General features: G+C 37.5%; 1 protein-coding gene and 1 long non-coding RNA gene across 2 annotated transcripts; both read right to left on the reverse strand.

Annotated features, from left to right (window-relative positions):
- Positions 1-8,597: 8,597 nt before the first annotated feature.
- On the reverse strand, positions 8,598-16,935 carry LOC107810637 (uncharacterized). The gene is made up of 2 exons (XM_075219534.1): positions 8,863-16,935; positions 8,598-8,750 (listed from the first exon to the last, which is right to left on the reverse strand). Exon 1 carries the CDS (start codon positions 15,809-15,811, stop codon positions 14,873-14,875), a length of 939 nt encoding a protein of 312 aa, XP_075075635.1. The 5' UTR covers positions 15,812-16,935; the 3' UTR covers positions 8,598-8,750; positions 8,863-14,872.
- LOC142162779 (uncharacterized) lies at positions 8,598-19,149 on the reverse strand. Its single transcript, XR_012694173.1, has 2 exons — positions 18,609-19,149; positions 8,598-10,235 (listed from the first exon to the last, which is right to left on the reverse strand). It is a non-coding gene; the product is annotated as an uncharacterized LOC142162779 (long non-coding RNA).
- Between the last annotated feature and the right edge of the window lie 577 nt (positions 19,150-19,726).

Consider the following 19,726-nt stretch of genomic DNA (forward strand, 5'->3'; position numbering starts at 1 on the left):
TCTTATTTTCATCGAGCGAGAACCGGGTTACTTTGGTTCGCACGACCCTCGATTCCTTTGGATCCGTGGGCAATTTTCCGTCTTTTAGATAACCAATATATTTATTTCTCCAGTCCCATGTTAGGCTGGTGGAACTAATCTATGCGTGACCTTCCTCGATCACTGATTTAGATAGTTGAATAACAGCCCCGAGGAGTAGGTCATCTTCTTCAAAAAATGATCCCAGGTTTGCGAGGGCATCAGCCTCGCTATTCTACTCTCAAGGTACATGGACTAAATTCTATTCTTTGAAGCGACATAATGCAACTTGGATCTAGTCCAAATACCTCTGCATCCTATCTTCTCGGACCTCATAGCTCCTATTCACCTAGTTCACTACCAGGAATGAATCAAATTTTTCTTTGATGGTCTCGGCTCCTAGGCTTTTGGTAAGTTCTAAACCTGCAATCATAGCCTCGTACTCGGCTTCATTGTTAGTCAATTTTGCAGTTTTTATAGATTGTTTGATCAAGCCGCCCATAGGAGGCTTTAGGACTACATCGAGTTCGAAACCTCTCACGTTTGTGGTGCCGTCAGTGAACAGGGTCCACACCCTAGAAGACTGCCTGATTTCAGTAGAAGTTCCTTTTCTACCTCGAGCACGAGGGAGAGCGAGAAATCGGCTACGAAGTCAGCCAGAATCTGGAACTTGATGGCCGTTCGAGGTTGATACTCGATATCATACCCCCCGAGTTCGATCCCCCATTTGGCCAATCGACATGATAGTTTGGGTTTGTGCAATATGCTCTCGAGGGGGTATGTGGTTAGAATGCAAATATGGTGGCATTGAAAATAGGGTTTCAACTTTTGTGATGCGCTTATTAAAGAAAGAGCTAATTTTTCAAGGTGTGGATACCTAGTTTCAGCATCCCCTAGGGTCCGGCTTACATAATAAATAGGGAATTGCATACCTTGCTCTTCTCGAACTAGCACACCGCTTACCGCTATCTTGAATATGACCAAGTATAGATATAGTGTTTCATGTTCCTTCGGCATGTGGAGCAGAGGTGGGCTAGCCAGATATCGCTTCAGCTCTTCTAAGGCGCGTTGGCATTCTGGAGTCCATTCAAAGTTGTTTTTCCTTTTGAGTGAGGAGAAGAAGTGATGGTTCCTGTCAGATGACCTTGATATGAATCTGCCCAGAGCCACTATTTGTCTTGTTAGTCATTGCAAGGGCTTTACATTATTTACCACCATGATTTCTTTGATGGCCTTGATTTTATCGAGGTTAATCTCGATCCCCCTGTTTGATACCATGAAGCCTTAGAATTTGCACGAACCTACTCCGAAGGCATATTTCTTAGGGTTGAGATTCATGTTGTAACTTCCGAGGATGTCGAATGTTTCCTGCAAATGAGTTAAATGGTCATCTGCGTGTAGGGATTTAACTAGCATTTCGTCAATATAAACTTCCATGGATTTACCTATTTGACTCTCAAATATTTTATTAACTAGACGCTGGTATGTAGCCCCAACATTATTTAGTCCGAAAGGCATTACATTATAATAGTAGGTACCATACTTTGTGATGAACGAGGTCTTCTCCCTATATTTGGGGTTCATCTGAATTTGATTGTACCCCGAATAGGCATCGAGAAAGGTGAGGGTCTCGTGGCCGGCCGTAGCATCGATCAGACGATCGATTTTAGGCAATGGGAATGAATCCTTGGGACACGCTTTATTTAAGTCTTTATAGTCTACGCACATTCTTAGCTTATTTCCTTTTTTGGGTGCCACTACTACGTTGGCCAGCCATTTAGGGTACTTTACTTCTCTAATGGACCCTATTTTAAGGAGTTTTGTTACCTCATCCTTGATGAATGCGTGTTTTATCTCGGACTGGGGTCTTCTTTTTTGCTTCATCGATTTAAACCCGGGGTCAACACTCAGTCGGTGGGAGGTTATTTCCAGTGGGATACCTGTCATATCTAAGTGGGATCATGCGAAACAATCGATATTATCGATAAGAAATTGAATGAATTTTTTCCTAAGTTCGGGGGTTAATCCCGTTCCCAAGTATCCCTTACGATCGGGGAGGTGTTCGATCAGAAAAGCTTGCTCCAGGTTTTTGATTGTCGATTTTTTGCATCTGACTCTTTGGGGGCAAAGAAAGTTTGAGGAACGAGGAAATCTTCTTTGTCATCCTGTTGGTTTATATTCTCCCAGATGCATCCGAGGTTGGGAGTATGGGGGTCGACTCCTCCTGGTAAACCGCTAACATTTCTTTCGTTTTATGCTATTCTCCATATATGGTCGTTATGCCATCCCTTGTCGGAAATTTAATCATCTGGTGCAGGGTTGATGGTACTACCCTCATGCTGTGTATCCATGGCCTGCCAAGCAATGCATTATACCTTATATCGCCATTGATGACTTGAAACTTTATGTTCTGAACCGTGCCGGACGAGTCGACTGGGAGGGTGAATTCTCATTTCGTTACTTCACATGTCATGTTAAAGTCGTGGAGGTCCCGGGAGGCGGATATGATATGGTCGAGTAACCCAAGCTACTCTACTACCCCTGACCCGATTACGTTGGCCGAGCTTCCTGGATCCAAGAGCACACGTTTAACTTGAACGTTGTTTAAAAGAAATGAGATTACCAGCACATCGTTGTGTGGTTCTGTCAAGGTCTCAAGATCCTCTTCGCTAAACACGAGGGTGTCTTCGACCACACGGTCTCGGATCAGCCCTTCTATTATGGCAAACACTTTTGTCCGCTTGATCATGGGCCCTTGGGGAATGTCGATCCATCCAATAATCATATGAACGACATGCCGAGGGATCTCTTTTTGTGCCCAGGTTGGAACAACTACACCATTCTCTCCCTGATTCTCCATGTAGTTGTTTTCATCTCTATTTACCGAGTTAGGCATTTCGACCTAAAATTTGAAGATCTTGGACAAGAACAGGTGTAAAAGATAACTCGCGTTATGTGGCGAACCAGCAAGAAAATAATCACTATTATTTTTAGCCCTAAGGTGGGCGCCAAACTGTTTACCATCAAAATAGTAATAACAATTAAATTTGGTTATGGGACTCTAAAAATACGTGATCTATTTTTATGCTAGTTGTTTAAGCAGTTGATGCTATGTATGTGAGACTTAGGAACTAAATGAGAGTTAAGGGTAGGGTGATAATGAAATCGATAGGCTAACAATCGGGGGCTCGAGCTTGTCAATTTGGGGCTAACCGATAGGCTAAATTCAATGAAGGTTCTTTAAGGCCAATGATAAGCAATAAATAATGAACAATAATGAAGATAATAAATGAAAGAGATAATATCAAGAGAATATGTTAGAGAGCAAAGAGAATGTTCTTGTACATTTCGTGTGGAGCCATTGAAGCAACAGACCTCTACAAAATGGGAAGGGCTCCCTTTTATAGAAAAGGAGGGAATCCCAACGTAGTATAAACACATTTATTACAAAGAAAAGGGGATGGGACAACTAGCTGATGTCATGATGCGGGCACAGACTAGCCTGACAGACTTTATCGGCTCTGGTTGCACCTCTTGGGAAGTCCCCTCTTTTCCAATATAGTCGTTGGTCTAAATTTCCCCGAGGCCGAGCCCCGATAATTGTCAAAGGCGAAACCCGACCCCAGTCTCGAGCCTTGGGAAGCATGTTTGCGGGGCATCAAAATGACGAGGAAATTGGTCCCTCCAATTTCACCGTGCACAACTGCCTATTTATCTCCCTGCACCCTATTCATGCACCCTCAATAAGATCTCCATGTGTTCCTATTCCCCTTTTCACCCCTGTGTGCAAACATGTTTGCTAAAGTGTCTGTGGAACTGAACCTTTTATGATCTATTTATTGTCTACTGAATTTGCTCTCCTTTGAACTGTTTTCAAATGTGTTCTTCTAAAACTGGTTTCATTACTAGCATTTTTTCTTAAAACTGGTCTATTACAGAAGATCTTTTACTCCTAAGAGTTTATCTCCATAGTGTTTTCACTAAGTTTTTTCAATTACTCTCACTTACTCTTAGATTATTAAGTCTTCCCCTCTGGTATGTGTAATGCCTAAAGATCCTTGAGATCTCTCTGAACTCTGGAATATCAGGGCTGACTCTTATACATTGCACATAATAAGTCTTCATTTGAGAAAAGTCTGGGTTTGAGCACTTCTCGGGATCCTTGAGGTCCTTAGAGAACTCTGACATACCTGGACATGAATTGGGCTATGAAATCCTTAGCATTTGAGACTACTAAAGGCCTGGTACACCAGGATTTGCTTTGGGACTACTTCAGGCTCCCTATAGCTTAATTTATATTTTTATTTATGTAATTTTTATTCAATCATTGGTCTGTAATAATTAATTATAAACAGATATTGGGGTGACTAGTGAAAAGGGAGGGTAGTTGTATGGTACTATGGGTAGCTGAGTAGATAACATGCCTATAGGTGTTTGATTTATACTATTATATGTTAGATCACCTGGCTATGGCTTTACTTCATTCAAAAGCACTCTGCTACTGCATATTTGAAAACTTGCCTAGATGTTTACTCTAATCACTATTCTGTGCTATATAACATGCCTATAGGGTTTACTTTGGCTCAAATGCTCTTTGTTAGATAACCTGCCTATAGGGTTTGCTTTGGTTGAAATAAGTTATACCTAATTTTCTTTACATGATTAGACGCCATGCCTATAGGGAATAAAATAACTAAGGTTCAACTTTCATTACAGCATATATTCAAATCGATCTCTTTAGAAATCATACATGCAGGTTTAATTGGTTGTCACACTTGCTCATTCAGTATGCGTGTCTAATAAGAACTAATAGCATTTTCACTCATTAGAGATAGAACTCATGTCCATAGGGTAATCATCATATGCATCAAGTACTAAAACTAGAACTTCATACAGTGTCTTGTTAAATGTCACTAGAAAGCATGCCTATAGGACAAAAGAACTTCAAACTATTTCCCAAAATTGTGACTGCATATACATACTTAGGCAAGCCTTAGGACGTTAAATAATTGTGAAACCAGTCCTGTTTATGTGTGAAATTATCCAGGCTTAACAGGCTATAAAACTAGTAGGCAACTGGTTAGGATTCTACCACTTCTCTTAAAACAAACGATGCATGTTCTATTTCGTGATTGTTCATCAAGATATCATGTTCCTAGGCTTTTTGAACTTATTAAAAATCAGTTATTTGAGATGTGCTGCCTATTTACTTATGTACATTCAGAGGAAAACATGAACCTCAACTGCCTCTCCCTATTTGATTGTCCTATATGTTCTTTGCAAGTCGCCTAGAGTTTCTCTTTTAAATACATTAGGCTGTCTAGAACTGCCCAGATTTAAAGGTCCTAAAGTCCTCCAGGACCACAAGGAAGGGACGGGTAGAAGCACGCTTAGAGGTCATTAATGAAACTCGCTTATATAACCACTAAGGGGAGGGTAATGGGTAGTAAAAGGATATGATGACTTGCGCACTAATATCATGTGTAGCCCCTCTAGTTGAGGAGGATTACCGGGCATTGCACAGATTGATCATGTAGGCTAATCAACTTAGGACTTCCCTTTCCCAATTCCTATATGTGTTTAAATCATCTAAACTTTCCTTTCTTGACATATACATGTGTAAGTTGTCCAAACCTCTCTCTTACTTTCATTATCTGAATCATACATGTATTTATAATGTGAAAATATGTCTTTATTTGCAAATATGTGTTAAAACTGTTTACTTGTTAAAATGACTAATTCACATAGTTTAAGTTTGGCTGGGACCCACCGTTGTGGACCGCGAGGGGTGCCTAACACCTTCCCCTCAAGGTTATTTCGAGCTCTTACCCTAATCTCTGGTAATGCAAACTAGTTACGCGAGTTAATTACTCTAGGTACCATAACGCACCATAATCCGTTAGGTGGCGACGCTTCAAATACCCAATTCCCAAAAAGAAACGAGTTATTCCCCATGAATGTCAAAACCCGAACTCCGTGAGGAAAAAGGGGGCACGATAACATGGTGACTCTGATGGGGGATATTTTAGGCTCTTACCATAACGAACTTATTTTTGTGAATTAGTCCAGCATGCTCTATCTCATGTACCCTTTCCCCTTATTTGAATTTAACTACATATTTTCAAGCATTTATGATTTTTTTATTTTCCTGAAACTGACTTGTCTCTTTGTTTTCTTTTTTTCGTAACTGTCTTTTAATTATTTAAATATTGCATTTATCATTTTTTACATGTAAATACTTGAGAACATGCTATTTATTGTTGCATAAATCACGCTCAACATCATATTCCACTCATGCATAATCAATCCTATAGCAATACTTGATGAGTGTTTCCGCTCTTCCTATATATCATCCTTTAAATTCGGAAATGCGCATTTGCGGTAAAACTAGTCGATCAGCGGTGTGTTCGACGGTTCCATACCTTTCCCCCTCAAGTTGTCCACTTGAAGGTCCCAGTCTAGACCTCTAAATTAGCCTTACTCTGATTAATTGTACATGCATCATGGTCAGACCTAGCCGGCTTAATATGTTGTCCGCATAATAACCTTTTAAGACAAGCCTCGTCCAAAAGTCCATCGGGTTTTCCACAATCCCAACGGATGTAACCATGATTATGTGCATTAATTTGGAGAAATAAGTGCCAATATGCTAATCATTACTGTATAAATATATGAACCTGGAGAGGGAAAGCGTCTAACTATCTCTTGTTTTGTAGAAAATGAGGCACGAAGTCCCCAGGTTTGATATGGTCGGTAGTATTCCTCCACTTTACATAGATTGGTGGAGGGATCTTCCCTCAAGTGACCAAAATCATGTAAAAAGAGTCTTGGGTAATTTGCCATCACTGTTGGATCTTCAACCAAATAAGCTGCTAATCGAGGTTGCCACTCTATTTAGGGATAAGGAAAGGGTTGTATTCCATTTTGGAGACATAGAAATTACTCCCCTTCTAGAAGTAATAGAGGGATTTGTTGGGTTACCTTGGGATAACCCTGGTCTGTTGGGACCTGAAAATCGCACAACCAGAGGGTTCTTTAAGATGATAGGGCTGAAGAAAAATGATGATTTGGAGTGCCTAAAAAACTCCTACATACCTTTTGATTTCCTTTATGAAAGGTACGGTCATAGTAGCTTTTACCGTATTTTTTATGATGAGTGCTCAATCATTTCTTTGGGCTGAGTTCATCGTAGGGTCTTCGTGTTCATTATGTGCTTCTAGGGTATCACACCTCCTTTTTACCACCCGAAGGGTATATAAGGGAGTATTTCCAATTAAAGTGATATTATTCGAGATGGGATTAATTAATTTATCACAGTCGCCACTTGGAATAAATTATTTGGTGTCCCAAGTCACCGATTTATTTTAAATCCCAAACCGAGGAAGTTTTCGACTTTATTTAAAAGTATGCGAACCAAAAATTCTAAATAAGGAATTCTGTTAACCCGGGAGAAGGTATTAGGCATTTCCGGGTTCCGTGGTTGTAGCATGATCGCTTAGCAATTTATACTTGGCTTAAGTTGTCTAATTACTTATTTTTAGAACCTATGTGCATTTACCTTTTACTGCTTTTAATCACTTGAATTATGCGTAATTAAAGAATTGAGTTACGCTTACGTATACTCTTTTCTTTTGGCCTGTCAAAATCATGTCATGCGTATGTGTCCACAATCAATAACGTTTTGTTTATTTTATTAAGAAATGTTTAGTTGAGGTTGCGCGAATGCATCCCTTGAGTTACTTTTTAGAAATCATAATCATGTCATGCGAACGTGTCCACAACAATGATAGTATATTAAACGTGCCTAAAGCAAGCTACGAATATCATTCTTAATATCCAAGTCGTAAGATTAATATGAGGGTCATGAATGATTAAATTGTGGATGGCACACCTCGGACTAAAGAACTACATTTAATCTAGCGGTTATCAAAAACAAATTTATTATTAAGGAGGTTTGATCGAATTTACGTGAACACATACTCCGAATCGATTTTTAGAATCGTAATTATGTCACGCGAACGTGTACACAATCACAATAATATTTTAAACGCGCCTAAAGGCTTTTCTACGATGTTCATATCAGATTGTCATAAAGCCATGATTTATATAAATGGAACTGTCACATAGGAAGTTATGCAATATTATTAAAGCTATTAGAAAGGGTTTGAGACAATTGAAGCTATTTAACTAATATCCTCAAATCACAATAAGGCAATCCAGTACGTGATCCAATAAGCATGCCAAAATTCTCAATACTTTGAAATAACCTCTGATGAATTATCTATGAAGGAAAACACGTCATTATTAACCTTGTTTATATTTTCAACCACAAATAATAGTAAAGATATAAGTTGGGTGGGTATCAAGTGTGTAATGTTAGTGGTAATGTTTACAACTTTTAGCTCAAATACTATGGTCCCTCTATTATTAACTGATTAAAAAAATCATTCACTTAAATTCTATGACTAATCTAAAGAGCACAATTAAACTATCATAAATAATAAGGAGAAAAAAATGGTGGATCAACACATATAACATTCACAAATTGAGACAAACACGAGATTTTGCAATATCGACAGTAAAACAACGGAAAAGGATGGACCTTGATTTGCTGAAAATTTCCCGACGGGTATAGTAATGGAAGCTCCAAACAATGAATCTTGAGCGAGCTATTGGACAGAACTCGAACCGGAAACCTCTATCGGCAACTTCAGACTCGCGGCGAGCTCAAACTACACTCAAATTTAATCAAATTCCATTTTTTGAAAAATATAAAGAAATCAAAAAGAAAAAACAGAGGTGTACTATTCTTGTATTTTTTCAATTATTGAAGTATAGAAAAACCTTGTATTTTGCAAATCGGAATCCGATCATTGAACTAATATTCTTCAATCTAACGAGAAACACAACTCCATTTAACATTCACCGACACAGCTGAATCGACTGAAATCGAAGATCAAAGTTTTGGGGTGGGGTCGTGATTTTCGGTTACTGCGGTCGTTCCTCTTATTTAGCTTAGGGATCTTCCCTTTTTGGTTTTTCTTTGATTTTGTGAAGAAGACCCATGGAGGATCGTTGTTGCTTAGGTCTTAAGCTTCTTTTTTTCTGTATTTTTTAGCTCATCTCCTTTAAGTATTGCGGCTGATCTCTATATAGTTTAGGGTTTAGCTTCTTTTATAGGTTTAGGTTTTTAGGGTTATATTTAGGTTAAGGGGTATGGGCCTAAGAATTATGGGCTTAAAAATTATGGGTTAGGTCCAAAATTAGGCTTAAAAATGGGTTGCTCGAGCCCAAGTTTTATTCTTTCTTTTCGGTGAACAAGACTAAAATACTACCTTATTTATTAATTAATTTTACTTAAATAAAATAACTATTAAAATAAGACTGACCGTTAAAACAAAACTATTTTTGGTATTTTTCAAGATTAAAAATGACTACAAAACATTAATGAAACTATTTTTTTTGTAATTTTTATTTTTCTTGTAATAAAATAAAGTAAAAAGGTCAAAAATTAGTTAAATAGCGATATTAGACCTAAATTAAATATTTATATGCTAAAATATAAAAATCTTGGGTAGGGTCAAAAATCACATGTCTACAGCTGCCCCTCTTTAACTGGGAATACGAAGAGTTTTCAGACAAAGAATGACTAGACAGGTTTTTTTGACCCGACCCTTATTTAGACAGACCAAAAGCTAAAAGAAATGAGAATGTGACCGAGCCCTGGTATTTGAGCTGCCTACATATCCTTGGCTATAAAGGAATCAGGCCACGTGTAGTTCAGAAGTGAGTTAGATGATGGAGTATACCGAGGTAGAGAGCCGATTGAGGTGCCGTCGAGGTTCCAGTCTGCAGTCCCCTTATTACATCAAAATCAAAAATGAAAAGACCAACTAAGCCTATCAGCTATGAGTTACAAGATTCCGATCTATGAGTCTTCTGAAGCTTGATCTTGAGTCTTGGTTGGTTCTTCATGCGGACTCTGATCTGAATCTTGATGCTTGTTAGCTGCAGGTGTTGGTTCAATCTTCTTCAGCTTTTTCAAATCAAGACGGGACATGCAGAGCTTGTGACTTCAGCCATGTCTTGAGCAGCCTACATCTTTCATCAATTTTTGCACTTTGAGTTTACTTCTTTTTCTTTTCTTCTTTTTTCTTTTATTCTAGATTGAGACTACTTCTTTGGGTCGTCTCGAACCCTGTGCCTCGAGGTAAAACCTACTCGGATACCAAAACAAATAAGCGAACGAATTTTTTCTGCCCCAGTTTTCACTAGGAAAATTTCATGAGTTATTGTAACAAAATTCTAAACTACTTCTTTATTGAAAGTAATAAAAGTCAGGATTGTGTATCCTTGGGAAAAAAAGATTAGAGAATGGAGACCCTATATCTAAAATGAAGCAACTAGGGAGTGGAGACCCTATGTTGGAAAAACGACTAGGGAGTGGAGACCCTATGTCTAAAATAAAATCAACTAGGGAATGGAGATTCTATGTTGGAAAGATTACCAGGTTATGCTGGCATCAACTAGGGAGTGAGACTCTATGCTGGAAAAGATTACTGACTTGTGTACCTATGCTAAAATAAATCAAGAAAGATTTTTTTTTCTTTTTTTTTTTTGAAAAAACAACATTTTTTTGAGAAAATCAATCTTTTGAACAAATATCCCCAACGCCTCTTTTTTTCAAATTATCCTAGGAGAAAATTCATCAGACTAGGTTTTCTATCTTAGGAGAAAGATTCATCAGACTAAGATTTTGATGCTAGGAGAAAGTTCATCAGACTAGGTCTCTTTTGTTATCTTAGGAGAAAAATTATTCAGACTAAGATTTTGATCCCATGAGAAAATTTATTAGACTAGGTTTTCTATCTTAGGAGAAAGATTCATCAAACTAAGATGTTTATCCTAGGAGAAAGATTCATCACACTAGGTTTTCTATCTTAGGAGAAAGATTCATCAGACTAAGATTCCAATCCTACGAGAAAATTCATCAGACTAGGTCCTTTTTTGTTATCTTAGGAGAAAGATTCATCAGACTAAGATTTCTATCCTAGGAGAAAGTTCATCAGACTAGGGTTTTCTTACCTTAGGAGAAATATTCATCATACTAAGACATTTATCCTAGAAGAAAATTCATCAGACTAGGTCCATTTTTTGTTATCTTAGGAGAAAGATTCATCAAACTATGATTTTGATAATAGGAGAAAATTCATCACACTAGATTTTTTATCTTACGAGAAAGATTCATCAGACTAAGATTTTGATCCTAGGGGAAAGTTCATCAGACTACGTCTTTTTTGTTATCTTAGGAGAAAAATATCAGACTAAGATTTTGATTCTAGGAGAAAATTCATCAGACTAGGTCCACTTTTGTTATCTTAAGAGAAAGATTCATCAGACTAAGATTTCTATCCTAGGAGGAAGTTCATCAGACTAGGGTTTTCTTATCTTAGGAGAAATATTCACCAGACTAAGACTTTTATCCTAGGAGAAAATTCACCAGACTAAGTCCATTTTTTGTTATCTTAGGAGAAAGATTCATCAGAGTAAAATTTTTATTGGGAGGAAAATCCATCAGACCAGGACTTTTTATCCTAGGAGGCAAAATGTGAAGATCAATTGCAGGATTTTATACACAATAGCAAGACAAATAAAGGTGAAGATTTGAGAAACTTCCCTTTGTCGGCTCTTCTCTTCTTCTCTTTTCTCTTTTTTTTGTTTTTTTTTCTTTTTTTCCCCATTTTTTAACCACTTTCCTTGCATTGCTTTGTTCCTGTTTCACACAAAGAAAAATTTGTCAGTTTTAAAAATGGTGGTCGGTTTGTGGCCTTGAATCTTGGGCAGTTTGGCTTCTGTTCAATCAACTTGAGTCGGTTTCAAGAGACTTTTTCTCTACATCATCCCTAATTGTTTCACACCCAGTACCATTTGTATTTGTGGCTCAATCAGCCTTATCCCAACTGGAGATCTTTTCTTAGGTGACCTTTACTGATATCTTGAATGACTTCGTGCTTTTTGAGCAATTTGTCTATTAGAGAGAATCACCAGTTATCTTTGCTTGTGCCAAGTAGGCTGACAAGAGTTTTTTGGGGAAGCCTTTGAACGAATCCTCAAAGCATGTTGGTAGTAACAACTGAGTGTGCTGGCCAAATTTACTTTATCCAACTGAAAAGCTAGTAGCAAATTTTGAAATCTTTTCTTGCTTGTTTTGAGAAGGACTGACTCAAAGTGAAGGACACAATGATGCAAAGAAACAAGTATCAATAAGAAATGCCCCTGTCGGAAGGACAGAAGGAAGAGTTTTTTTTTTCTTTTTTTTTTCTTTTTTTTCAATAACTAGCCTTAATGATCATGACATGCATTTTGGACATAACGGCCTGATCTATCCAACTAATCCAATTTTCCCTTTTACCCTTCTTATGGCCTTCGAAGTCGGGCTTGTTCGTGCCAATCCTTTACATTAGCTTCATGACTCACTTTCGACTAGTGGTTCCCCGAGGGGTTTTCACCAACAAGTCTCTCTCATTTATTTATCTCTGCTTACCGTCGCCTTATAGTGCCCGTGAGGGTTTTCACTAGTAATACTCTCTCATCTTTTTTTTCTATTTCTCTTTTGAGCAGCTCGACAATGTTCTATGTCGTGTGACAACTGTTGCTCATTGCATGCGTCTCTTGACATTCTTGAAGGCTCATCGGGAGGTCTTATTTGGAAGGTTTTTGTATAGGATTGGAAAGAAAAGTTGGCATGAAGGCTCAAAGTAGACTCAAAATGATGGGGTTGTAGACTTACAACTCTTAGAATCGACTCTTTCAAAAAATAAAATCTTTGCCCCAGTTTCAACTATTGGGGATTTTGGAATTTTTTTCTTTAATTCTTATTTGGTTGGACCGAACCGTGAGGCTGCCTAGGTATCCTTATTTTTTAAGGAATCAGATCGAACATAGTTCAAACATCTAACCTAACTATTTTTTTCATCTTTCTTTCTATTTTTTTCTATATTTTTTCTCAAAACAAGTTGCTCCGGCTTCTGTTTTCTGGGGGCATGGACCTTTGCCAGTTCTTTTCTTCTTCATTTGTTTTCACTTGAAATTTCTAAGAATTGCCCCAATTTGTACTTTTGGGACATGGACTTTTTTTTCTTTTTCTTTTTTTTTCATTTTTTGACTCTTGAATCTTAACTTGATTCCAAAAGAGGGTGGTCAAAGAAAATAACACAGGCTCAAAGAGGTAACAAAGGGTATAAAGTATTTGGGTAGTAGAAAAAGGGCATCCCAACCTCGAGAACGCCGAACATAGTATCTTTTCGTCATCACAGCGTTGACGAACATGTTTGTCTTCTTGGTGTGTCATGGTCACAAGACATTTTCCATCCCTTAATGTCAAACTTTCCAACAAACTTCAATTGATTAAACATCCTCAAGCCCGATCTTCACAATGATTTGAAGGTGAATTTTACACGACCTTAATTCCAAAGTATTTCAACTCTTTAATCATCCTCAAAAGTGTTTTTTTTTTTTCAGTTATCCAATTCCAAATTAAATCAGTTTCTATGATCTAGCCAAAATTTCCGCATGCATGTCATGTAATTAGAACTAGCGAGAAAAGAACTAGGAATAGAATGACACGAAAGGACAAACTATATTTTATTGAGTAAAGGATGAAAGGGTTTGATAACAAGACAAACAACCTAAAATCCGAGTTACAAACCTAAAATAACCCGGATAATGAAAATAGAAACAAAACAGACAGACATGACTCATACAAACAGAATAGAAGGATATAAGGGTTTGACTCAATAAAACAAATAAAATCTGGATCACAACCCTGAAATAACCCAAATAATAGATAAAACATCAAAACAAGCTAACAAGATTGTTTCCTAGTGAGGAGAGAATGAATTTTCAATTGCTAAGCTTGACATTTAGCCACAAATTTGCTAATCAGAATTACCATGGCCTTCTCCAATTTCAGTCGGCAAATTCCCGAGAGGATTCTCATATTCCATGTCACCAGGCATCATCCCCACATAGTGTGCATCATCATGTATAGGTAAAGGATTCTGCGTGATATTCTGGGTGTCATTGTCTTGGAGAACAATCAGTTTTTCCTGGATCATCCTTTCTGTTTCTCTTTCAAATCCCGACAACTTTCAACATTGTGCCACGGGGCATCATAATGGTATTTACACCTTTTGGAAGTGTCAAAGCTTTTTGCATGTGGGTCCACATGATTTGGAGGAACGGGTGCAATCATGTCATGATGCTTTAACTTCTCAAATAAGCTTGCATAGGACTCACCTATTGGTGTAAAATTATCTTTCAACCTTTGTTCTCTTCTATACCCCTGGCATATATGTGGGTTATATGGAACTTGAAAATTTTGTGGAGGCTGGTGGAGATTTTGCGGTGCTGGTGCTCGCCTTCTGGGGTATCTTGGTGTCCAGGCAACAGACTGAGGTGAAGCAATAGAGTATTGAGGGTTCTGAGGTGGATAATAGTGCTCAGGAGCATCATCAGAAAACAGACGAGGATGATCATACCTTCGAGATGCTCTCCTAGGACCTCTTCTCGACCCTGATGTCATCATGATTTCTTCGTCCTTCTCATTCGTATCACTAAAATTATTAGATTCAAACTGGAGAGCTTGAGTTGCGGCTTTGAGAGCTGCTTGACTTATAATTCTGTCTATCTTAAGGCCATTCTCAACCATTTCCCCTATTTCGATTGCTTCCGAGAAGGATTTACCCACTGTGGACATCCTGTTTGGAAAATAGTCTGGCTCTTGAGCCTGAAGAAAGATAGTGATTAGCTCATGGTCATCCATGGGTTGCTTAACTCTAGCTGCTTGCTCTCTCTATTTAATGGCATATTCCGTGAAACTTTCACTTGGTTTCTTCTTCAGATTTGAAAGGGAATTGCGGTCTGGTGCGATGTCAATGTTGTATTGAAACTGTTTGACAAAGGCCCGAGCCATGTCATCCCAGACATGCCAGTGAGAGGTATTTTGATCCATAAACCATTCGGAGGCTGCTCCCGCAAGGCTTTCCCCAAAATAAGTCATCAGTAATTCTTCCTTTCCTCCCGCACCTCTTTGTTGATTGCAAAACCCTTTCAGGTGGGCTATGGGGTCTCCATGTCCATCATACTTTTCAAATTTGGGAGTCTTGAAACTAGGTGGCAAGTGGACATCGGTGAACATACATAAATCCTTGAAGGCAATGCTCTTCTGACCAGCCAACCCTTGCATGTTTTTCAACTGTTGTTCTAAGCTTTTCACTCTTTGGGTCATTTCTTCCTGTGCCATCTTTTGGGAAGGCTTCTCAATGTTTGCAGGAAGATCAAACAAGTACGAGTGGTACTTAGGAGAGTGGTGCTGCGCTTGCTGGGTAGAAAATTGTGACTCATGAGTTTTCCTCTGCACCACCGTCGGCTGTGGGATGGTGAAGACGGGCATAATAGTAGAGGTTGTTTGATTGGCTGTGAATGACAAACTTTGAGAGCATGAAATAGAAGTCCTAGTTTCAGTCATACAATTGGGATAAGGACTGAACCCAGGAGAACAGGATTGATCAGACAATGAGACCGGAATGGTAGTAGTCGAGATGGATGTGAATTTTGGGAAACCAGGAGAAGAAAAAGGCGGTCCTTGGCCGTTGGCCCATGCTTGACACATTTTAGTCATTTTTTGTTTCAGTAGTCTATTTTCCTCAACCATAGTAGACTCTTGTTGAATCATCTGACCCTGAGTCTCTTGAGCATTTGTAACAGCTTTGATGTCAGTTGTCATTAACATATTTTCCTTGGATCTTGTGTTGCCAGCTTACCACAAGCCGACCACCTCAACTTTCTTCACAATTTAAAACAAAAACATGTTAGAATTGACTCAGTCAGTCCTTATTATTATCATTCTTCCTCTCTTTTTATTTCCCTTTTTTTTCAATTTTTCTTTCTCTCTTTTTTTCAGTTTATTTTTCACTCAGTTTTATTTTTTAGCTATGATCGAATCCGATGGAAATTGCCTATGTATCATGACCTCGCATGAATTAAATCTTGCGTAGTTCGGTAAGATTAGGAATAAAGTAGATAAACTAACTTTTTTTTTGGATTTTGGACTTTTTCGAAAGAAAGACTTAAAAAGAAGAAACAAAATATATTTGGATTTCGATTTTTAAAAAGAAAGACATCTAAAGAAGAAAGAAAATATTTTTTGGATTTTTGATTTCTTTTTTTTTTTTGAAATTTTGGGAAAAAGACTTCTAAGAAAAGGTAGAAAATATTTTTTTGGATTTTGATTTTCTTTTCTTTTCGAATGAAAAACTTCTAAAAGAAAATATTTTTGCTTTTAAATTTTTTTTTATTCGGGATTTTTGCTTGAATTTTTTGAAAATTGGGGGCCGGAACTGATGAGGTTTGCCTACGTATCTCACATCCGGTGAGAATCAGACCCGCATAGTTCGATAGTTTTGACATAAAAACATGATATTTGACTCACTCTTTTGAAATGCATTTTCCTTTTTCTTTTTTTTTTCAAAAATTTGGCAGAGTTTCGGGACATTTTCAAATACCGAGATTTTTAGAAACCGGGTAAATTTTCTCTCCTACCTCACTCTTGGGTTTTCTCTTTATTTTCTTTTTCTAGGCGGTCAACATGCAAGTCGAAACAGATAAATATTCACATAGCACATAGGATGCATCATGATGGTCTTTGTTTTGGGTACACCTGTCCTAGACGGACCCAACCCCTGTGTTGGGTCCCCAAGGTCAAATGTACGTGATGAAAACAATCGTTCCTACTAGGGATCTGGCATGAAGTTGCATTATTCTAGGTTTAAAACCTGGGGTTTGTGTTCTAGACCTGGGTTACCCGAGTAGACAACTGGGGCCGAAAAGGGGGCAACGTGCCGGGAGCACTAAAGTCTATCCTGGCCTTGTTACTGGCCCAGCCTCGATCTATTTGGTATAATTTCTACAGAAAAAACGGGTCACGCGAACGTGTGCACCATTTTCAGAAGACTTAGAGGGGTGGCGTAAGAAGACATTTAAATACAGTTCAAGTAATATCAAAGCGGTAAATGACAATTAGCACATTAAGTCCACAAAATACAGTAATATCAACAATAAAGCCAAATAAAAATCGCATTAACAAGCTCGAATTCTTGAACCCTGAACCAGAGATTCTGGGTTCGATCCCCAGCGGGGTCGCCATATTGTCACACCTCCATTTTATCACCTGTAGGGTATATAAGGGAGTTTTTCCAATTAAAGTGACATTATTCGAGATGAGATTAATTAATTTATCAGAGTCGCCACTTGGAATAAATTATTTGGTGTCCCAAGTCAACGGTTTAATTTAAATCCCAAACCGAGAAAGTTTTCGACTTTATTTAAAAGTCTGCGAACCATAAATTCTAAGTAAGGAATTTTGTTAACCCGGGAGAAGGTGTTAGGCATTTCCGGGTTCCGTGGTTCTAGCACGGTCGCTTAGCAATTTATACTTGGCTTAAGTTGTTTAATTACTTATTTTTTGAACCTATGTGCATTTACCTTTTACCGTTTTTATTCACTTGAATTATTCGTAATTAAAGAATTGAGTTATGCGTACGTATACTCTTTTCTTTTGGCGCATCAAAATTATGTCACGTGTACGTGTCCACAATCAATAGTGCTTTGTTAATTTTATTAAGAAAAGTTTGGTTGAGGTTGCGCGAACGCATCCCTCAAGTTACTTTTTAGAAATTGTAGTCATGTCATGCGAACGTGTCCACAACCACGATAGTATATTAAACGTGCCTAAAGCAAGCTACGAATATCATTCTTAATATCCAAGTCATAAGATTAATACGAGGGCCATGAATGATTAAATTGTAGATGACACACCTCGGACTAAAGAACTACATTTAATCTAGCGGTCTATCAAAAACAATTTTAATATTAAGGAGGTTTGATCGAAGTTGTGCGAACACATACTCCGAATTGGTTTTTAGAATCGTAATTATGCCACGCGAACGTGTACACAATCACAATAATATTTTAAACGCGCCTAAAGGCTTTTCTACGATGTTCATATCAGATTGTCGTAAAGACATGATTTATATAATTAGAACCGTCGCAGAGGAAGTGATGCAATATTATTAAAGCTATTAGAAAGGGTTTGAAGACAATTGAAGTTATTTAACTAATATCCTCAAATCACAATAAGGCAATCCAGTACGTGATCCAATAAGCATGACAATATTCTCAATACTTTGAAATAACCTCTGATGAATTATCTATGAAGGAAAATATGGCAGTATTAACCTTGTTTATATTTTTAACCACAAATAATAGTAAAGATATAAGTTGGGTGGGTATCAAGTGTGTAATGTTAGTGGTACTGTTTACAACTTTTAGCTCAAATACTACGTCCCTCTATTATTAACTGATTAAAAAAATCATTCACTTAAATTCTATGACTAATCTAAAGAGCACAATTAAACTATCATAAACAATAAGGAGCAAAAAAATGGTGGATCAACACATATAACAGTCACAAATTGAGACAAACACGAGATTTTGCAATATCGACAATAAAACAACGGAAAAGGATGGACCTTGATTTGCTGAAAATTTCCTGACGGGTATAGTAATGGAAGCTCCAAACAATGAATCTTGAGCGAGCTATAGGACAGAACTCGAACTGGAAACCTCGTTCGGCAACTTCTGACTCACGACGAGCTCAAACTACATTCAAATTTAATCAAATTCCAATTTTTGGAAAATATAAAGCAATCAAAAAGAAGAAACAGAGGTGTACTATTCTTGTATTTTTTCGATTTTTGAAGTATAGAAAAACCGTGTGTTTTGCAGATCGGAATCTGAACATTGAACTAATCTTCTTCAATCTAAGTAGAAACACAACTCCATTTAACATTCATCGACGCAGCTGAATCGAGTGAAATCGAAGATCAAAGTTTTGGGGTAAGCTCGTGATTTTTGGTTACTGCGGTCTATCTTCTTATTTAGCTTAAGGATCTTCCCTTTTTGGTTTTTCTTTGATTTTGTGAAGAGGATCCACGGCGGATCGTTATTTCTTAGGTCTTAGGCTTCTTTTTTCTGTATTTTTTAGCTCATCTCCTTAAAGTATTGCGGCTGATCTCTATATAGTGTAGGGGTTAGCTTCTTTTATAGGTTTATTTTTTTAGGGTTATATTTAGGTTAAGGGGTATGGGCCTAAGAATTATGGTCTTGGGAATTATGGGTTAGGTCCAAAATTAGGCATAAAAATGGGTTGCTCAAGCCCAAGTTTAATTCTTTCTTTTCGGTGAACAAGACTACAATACTACCTTATTTATTAATTAATTTTACTTAAATAAAATAACTATTAAAATAAGAATGACCGTTAAAACAAAACCATTTTTGGTATTTTTCAAGATTAAAAATGACTACGAAACATTAATGAAACTATTTTTTTGTAATTTTTATTTTTCTTGTAATAAAATAAAGTAAAAGAGTCAAAAATTAGTTGAAATAGCGATATTAGGCCTAAATTAAATATTTACACGCTAAAGTATAAAAATCTTGAGAAGGGTCAAAAATCACATGTCTACATAGGGCATGCTGGTATTCCCAATCGAAGGGGATAGAATCCATACTAGGATAGCCATGGTGGCCAAAACTCTGATGGACGAGATCGAGGGGTAGACATATTATTGTTCCTATGATCATTGCG

The sequence above is a fragment of the Nicotiana tabacum genome, chromosome 8 (assembly GCF_000715075.1).
Source record: "Nicotiana tabacum cultivar K326 chromosome 8, ASM71507v2, whole genome shotgun sequence".
Taxonomy (NCBI): Eukaryota; Viridiplantae; Streptophyta; class Magnoliopsida; order Solanales; family Solanaceae; genus Nicotiana; species Nicotiana tabacum.

What these genes read in the sequence shown, in the direction of transcription:
- LOC107810637 (XM_075219534.1), bottom strand. Translation starts at nt 15,811, where the DNA reads ATGTTAATGACAACTGACATCAAAGCTGTTACAAATGCTCAAGAGACT.